This window comes from Arachis hypogaea, chromosome 4, assembly GCF_003086295.3.
Source record: "Arachis hypogaea cultivar Tifrunner chromosome 4, arahy.Tifrunner.gnm2.J5K5, whole genome shotgun sequence".
Classification (NCBI taxonomy): domain Eukaryota; kingdom Viridiplantae; phylum Streptophyta; class Magnoliopsida; order Fabales; family Fabaceae; genus Arachis; species Arachis hypogaea.
In genome coordinates this window covers 23,174,580-23,181,725 of record NC_092039.1, presented here as the reverse complement: position 1 = coordinate 23,181,725, position 7,146 = coordinate 23,174,580, and the positions used below count along the sequence as shown (strand labels likewise).

The window sequence follows — 7,146 nt, the reverse complement described above, 5'->3', positions numbered from 1 at the left end:
AAAATGACGGTCGAGCAATCTTTCGAAAACTAATTTGATCATTAACCCTTTTATTATAAGTGAATAAAATGTTATTTATAAAAAACAAAATTTTAAAAATATTTTAAAGGAATAAAGGGGCACTATTTGTTCCTCTAGTTTATTGAATTTGGAAGAGAAAATTTCAAAATGCACGTTATTCTCCCTACAAGACATGTCATACGTTCCATCATCCACAAAACCTTAATCCAACAAAAACAACACCATCACCAACTAAAACTTCTTCTTCCAACTCATCCTTCAAACTCACTACATGTTCTCAGCACATTCATTCCCTCTAACAACAATCTCCAACAATCACTTCTACAAATGGCCCTTTGTGGATATGACATGAACTTCCAAGAATACAACACACTCTTGAACGAGTGTGTGATCAGAAGAGCATTTAGGGAAGGGCAAAGGGTACATGCCCACATGATCAAAACCCGCTATCTTCCTGCAGTGTACCTCAGGACAAGGTTGATTGTGTTCTACGCTAAGTGTGATTCCTTGGCAGATGCCCACCGGGTGCTCGATGAAATGCCTGAACAGAATGTGGTCTCGTGGACTGCCATGATTTCTGCGTATTCTCAGAGAGGGTATGCCATTCAAGCCTTGAATCTTTTTGTACAGATGTTAAGATCAGGTATTGTTCATGAAAGTGGGCAATTTAATAAATCGGTGTTTGGTGATTTTGGAATTAAACTTGATTTTTCTTTTTCTAATATGGTGGTTGGTTTTGGCTTGTTAAGAATTCATTCTACCATGTGGTTTATATTGGTGGATGGTAGTTAACTTAGTTGTTAATTGTTCAGAGTTACTGGTTAGTTTGTAAATCTTTGTTGCTAAATTAACTCTAGTTAGTAAACGTTAATTGTTACTTAGTTGCTAAATTAACTCTACTTGGTAAACTTTTTTTCTTTTTCCCTTTTTTTTCATCTTGCTATTGAGTGCTTGATATTTGTTGTTATGGATTCGTTTTAATGCGTGAAAGATGTGTTATTCCTTGTTAAATTCTAGTTGATAATTTAGGTGTCTATATTAAGATTCTCATTTAATGAAGTTAATTGCCATTGACTAATTGTGACTAGTACTCTGTTGAATTTGACAAACACACTGAAAATCTATGCTAATTATGTTTCAATGAGGAATTAGATCATGGGAATTTTATATTTCTGTAGATTTATTGACTTTTGCTGTTTTGGTAATTGCTGTGTAATTGGTTCCCTGTGCTTATGGTAACTATGGTTTTTTTTTTTTTTGCAGGTACAGAACCTAACGAGTTCACTTTTGCTACTGTACTTACTTCTTGTACAGGTTCTCTGGATTCTTCTTGGGGAGGCAAATCCACTCCCTTATCATAAGATTAAATTACGAAGTGCATGTTTTTGTTGGAAGTTCACTCCTTGATATGTATGCTAAAGATGGTAAAATTCATGAAGCTCGAGACATATTTGAATGCTTGCCAGAAAGGGATGTAGTTTCTTGCACTGCTATAATCGCTGGATATGCTCAACTGAGTTTGGATGAGGAAGCACTGGAGCTGTTTCGCCGGTTACAGGGGGAAGGAATGCAATCCAATTATGTTACTTACACTAGTGTCTTAACTGCGCTTTCTGGACTTGCTGCTTTAGATCATGGGAAGCAAGTGCACAACCATGTTCTTCGCGCTGAACTTCCATCATATGTGGTTCTCCAAAATTCATTGATTGACATGTACTCAAAATGTGGCAACCTCACTTATTCTAGAAGAATTTTCGATACCATGCATGAGAGAACAGTTATCTCTTGGAATGCAATGCTGGTTGGTTATAGCAAACATGGAATGGGAAGAGAAGTGCTTGAGCTTTTCACTTTAATGAGAGATGAAAACAAAGTCAAGCCTGACAGGGTCACAATTTTGGCCGTTTTATCTGGCTGCAGTCACGGGGGACTGGAAAACAAGGGGATGGATATATTTTATGATATGATCGATGAAAAAATCGCAGTTGAGCCAGAGCCTGAGCATTATGGTTGTGTTGTTGATTTGCTTGGTCGTGCTGGTCGGGTAGAAGAAGCTCTTGAGTTCATAAAAAAAATGCCTTTTGAACCAACAGCCGCTATATTGGGTTCCCTTTTAGGTGCTTGCAGAGTTCATTCAAATGTTGACATTGGTGAATTTGTGGGGCGTCGTCTTCTAGAGATCGAACCTGGGAATGCCGGAAACTATGTTATTCTTTCCAACTTATATGCTTCAGCAGGAAAATGGGAAGATGTAAGATCATTAAGGGACCTGATGTTGAAGAAGGCTGTAACAAAAGAACCAGGAAGAAGCTGGATTGAGCTTGATCAAGTACTTCATACTTTCCATGCAAGTGATCGATCTCATCCGAGAAGAGAAGAAGTGGCTGCAAAAGTGAAGGAATTGTCTGTCATATTCAAGGAAGCAGGCTATCTTCCTGATTTGAGTTGTGTTTTGCATGACGTCGATGAGGAGCAGAAGGAGAAGATGCTTTTAGGCCACAGTGAAAAGCTAGCATTGTCTTTTGGGCTAATTGCCACACCTGAAAGCGTGCCAATCCGTGTCATAAAAAATCTTCGAATTTGTGTTGATTGCCATAATTTTGCTAAATATATCTCCAAGATATATGGAAGAGAGGTGTGCTTGAGAGATAAAAACCGATTTCATCGAATTGTTGGAGGAAAGTGTTCCTGTGGAGATTATTGGTGAGAAAACATTGGTAGAGAGCATTCAATGAAACTTCTAGGATTCAAGAAGTGTGTGGCTTTTGGATCTTTTGACGCATTCAGTGATAACACTGAAATTGGCTTCCAATTTAACGAAAGTATACAATTGCTCCAAGATCGGGGAAACAGGGAAAAAGTAGGCCAACCAAGATTAATGGTCAGTTTTTTATAAGAACAGATGAGTTTTTATATCAGCTAATCTCAGTTGATTATGCTGAAGAGAGAACTGGCTTGACCACATGGAATGTGTCTTAGCCCCATGAACATGTTCAAAAATATGTTCAGAAACTATCAAACTGGAACCAAGTACTTATATCTTTCCCATTTTCGTTTTTAAACGAAATTGATAATATGATTATGATTGTTGTACAGAAAGCTTGTAAGTATTAACTTACATAGACTTTATTGGTGGCTATTTCAAGAAGAAATATATTCTATGAAGCAGGGCGGAATGGAGCCAGTATTAAGAAATAAATATATCTCTATTTTACCTATGTTAAGGACATCTTTTAACCAATATAAATAGAGAAAAATGAACTAATTTAATGAAAAAATATGTATGCAAGGTATTTTTTTATTTCAAGAAATGTTGAGGTGTTTTTGGACATCATAATACCATTGGTTGAAATTTTATATGCTTCTTTTTTCTCAATTGATATTTTGGATTCAAATCATGAATACCAAAAAAAAAAAAAAAAAAAACTGGTGTTAGTAGAGCTATATTTCTTACAAGATTTCAAATGCTGAAAATTGATTGTATCCACTAGAAAGATATTGAAAAAAATGGAGGAACATAGCACACAATAGCCCCCTTGGTTTCAATATAGTCGTATACTGTTAACAGAGAAAAGATTGAAAGCCGATCCTTTCGATATGCACAAAAACAAGTTTTCAGGATATTCTAATCTTTCGACCGTCTCTTAAGAAAATTTACCCTTGCTCTCGATTTTGCCTAGAATTTATATGTGGAGAATTTTAGGATATAATATTTTTAGTAATTTTGAGAATTAAATAGAATTAACTTAATACAAAACAAATTTAAAGAAAAAATGTCATTTTAAATTTTTTATGTTAATATATCCAACAATACGAAGGTGATTTAGTTTCGAGTGAAGTGACTTAGTTTCGAGTGAAGCCACCACCTATAAATATGTTTGAAGTGTTGATTAGATGTTTTCACTAGTTCTAGGCTCTAAGACGGTTAAAAAGAATTTTGAATTGAAGAGTTTATTTAGAGTAAACACCTAATTTCGATTCTTGTCCATTCTAAATTACGATAAGCTGATTTTTGTCAAAAAAAAAGACACTTATTTCAATTCTTATTCGATCTTAAAATGAGCCATCGCGATCCTTCTATCGTATCTCCTGACCAAAATTGATGAAAAAAACTTATGTGATAGCTACCGGTACTGATATGGATATTTGTTCAGAATGAAGTGTCATGTTGGATTAGGAAGAATAGACATAGGTCAATTTGTCCCCTTGCCTCATCCAAATCGATCTGTCCATTCTTCCTAAGATGGACCCACATGTAACAAAGAAGAAGCATTTGCCTCTACAAAGTTTAAAAAAAATACTAACACTTATATACATTTGTCTCTTATTATATTATATTTATCCTAAAATAAAATATAAATGATTTTCTTGTGATTTATGTTAAATTTTTTGTTGTTAAACTTAACATATAATCATTATATTATTAAATTTGAGTTAGTATAATAATAAAAAATAAATAAATAAACTCAAAAAATAGTGATAATTTTATCATATTAGTTAATTAGTTAATAATTAAATTAAAACTTAATTTTTTAATTAAATATAATTTAAATTATTAGTAATTTTTAAAAAATTATTTAAGATAAAAAATATTATCTACATATTACTATACTATATTAATATTCATTATTAAAATGGTCTTGATGATGTGCCTCTTCCTTCTCTGAATGAGGAAGCTTGCAATGATCTTACAGCACCAATTACTATGGAGGAAGTCAGAACAACTGTTTTTCACATGAACTCTTTTAAAGCTCCGGATCTTGATGGATTTCAAGCTTTTTTTCTTCAAAGAATATTGGGAGATAGTTGGTCTTGACGTTTGGAAGATGGTTAAGCAGGCATTCTCCAGTGTTGCTCTTGATCCGAGAATGATGGAGACTTTACTGGTTCTTATTCCAAAGGTTGAATCGCTGGTATCTATGAAAGATTTCAGGCGATTAGTCTCTGCAATGTAGTTTACAATATCATCACGAAGGTCCTTGTTAATAGGCTCCGTCCTTATCTTGCGGAGATTGTTGGCCCCTTCAAGGAGGATTTATTCCGGGACGAGGAACTCCTGACAACATCATTATTTCTCAAGAGGTCATCTACTTTATGAAGAAGACTAAATCAAAGAAAGGCAAACTAACCTTTAAGATTGATCTAGAGAAAGCTTATGACAGAGTTGACTGGAGGTTTTTAGCCCATACCCTTAAGAGTTTTAGTTTTTCCAGTCCTATAATTAATAATTTGATTATGAAATATTTAACTGCTTCCTCATTATCTATTCTTTAGAATGGGAATCGTCTGAATGGTTTTACTCCTAACCAGGGTCTTAGATAAGGAGACCCTATGTCACTCTATCTTTTTGTGTTGTGTATGAAGAGATTGACTTGCTTTATTAGTCATCAGGTTGATTTGGGCTTGTGAGAGCCAATTAATATTTTAGAGGGGGACCAAGAATATCCCACTTAATGTTTGTGGATGACTTGCTTTTATTCTGTAAAGCTACAAAGAGACAAGTGCAAAATGTGATGTTGGTTTTAGAGACTTTTTGCAAAACATCTGGAATGAAGATTAATGTGAAGTCTAAAGTACTTTGCTCCAAGAATGTCTCTGCAACAAGAAAAGAAGTTTTCACTGGGGTATCCTCTATCAGATTTGTCCAGGACTTGGACAAGTATCTTAGGATTACCCTTAGCCATTTTAAGGTGACCCGTTCAACTTTTAATGGCGTCTTGGATAAGATTCGGGATAGACTAGCAAGTTGAAAAGGGTGTTTACTCAATCGGGTTGGTAGACTCTGCTTGGTTAATTCCGTTGCAGCCGCTATTCCCACGTACCAGATGCATGTTCTCAAAGGAATCATTAGTAAATTGGAGTCTATGATGAGGAATTTTCTTTGGAAAGGACAAGTTGATGGAAGAGGATTGCATATTGTTAGTTGGAAGGTATTGGTTACTACAAAAAATATGGAGGTTTGGGGATTTTTTAATCCTTATTGTGTGAATATTGCTCTTCTCGGGAAGCTAGTTTGGACTTTTTTCTAGCAGCTAGACAAGTTATGGGTCCAATTGTTGGATGCAAAATACCGATCATCTCTATATGACTATTTTGGTTGTCCTAAGAACAAGGGCTCTCCCATTTGGAGGAGTCTTTGCAAGGCTTGAGAAGTGTTGAAGGATGAGTTTGCTTGGTGTATTGAGAATTTGAACCAGAATTTTTAGTTTTCTAGCTGGAGGAGAAAAGGACAGTTATCTAATGAGATGGATTATGTTCACATTTCTTATTCGAACCTCCGAATACAGTATATCTGGTTGGTTGGTAGGTGGCATTTGGATATTCTTTATTCTCCTTTATCTCAAAATTTGAAAGGTAATATTCTTTCTTACAATCCAGATGTGCAGGGTTGGTATTAGTTTGGGTTTGCTGTCAAAGTCTATGATTCAAGTAATGGTTACTTGTGGTTGTGTAAGCAGCTGTTTGGTTGGGAGGACAGGAGAATTGGCTTTGACTTTGGAGTCAGCTTGTTCCGGAAAAGCACAAGTTTTTAGCTTGACTATGTCTTAAGGAGACTCTTCCTACTGCAAGTTTTCGCTTCAGAAGAGGTATGTCGGCATCGGATAGGTGCCAAAGATGTCTTTCTAGCCAGGAATCGGTTTTACATTGTATTCGAGATTGTCCAAAAGCTCAGCTTGTATGGTATAGGTTGGATATTTCTTGTCATCCTCTGGATTTGAAGAACTGGTTCTTGTATCATACTAGAGAGCATCTGTTCAGGTTCTTTTTGGAACTTTGGTGGATATGGCGAGTAAGGGATAATGATATCTTTAATCCTCATGAGACTTGTCCTCCGAAAAAAGTGATTTGTCTGGAATTAGTTTCAGAACAGAGCTTAGGAATACTTCTGAATTACAACGTATGACTCTTCCCTCTATTCTAAATGGTTTTTGGAATCCCCATCTATTGTTACTTTTAAGATTAATTATGATTCTAGCTATCCTGGTTCGGGTGATAGTGTTGGTTTTGCTTGCATTATTAGAGATTGTAATGGGAGTTGGCAAAGGGAATGTTTGGGAATGATTAAAAGTAATAGTATTCTTCAAGAGAAATTGTTTGCTATTTGGAGAGGATATCTCTTAGCTT

General features: G+C 35.3%; 1 protein-coding gene across 1 annotated transcript; it reads left to right on the top strand.

The window, feature by feature from the left end:
* Nucleotides 1-141: 141 nt before the first annotated feature.
* Nucleotides 142-3,220, top strand: LOC112796528 (putative pentatricopeptide repeat-containing protein At3g13770, mitochondrial). The gene is given in 3 exon segments (XM_025839012.3): nucleotides 142-664; nucleotides 1,285-1,329; nucleotides 1,332-3,220. Coding segments are annotated over 3 exon segments (1,938 nt in total). The 5' UTR covers nucleotides 142-168; the 3' UTR covers nucleotides 2,729-3,220.
* Nucleotides 3,221-7,146: the final 3,926 nt, after the last annotated feature.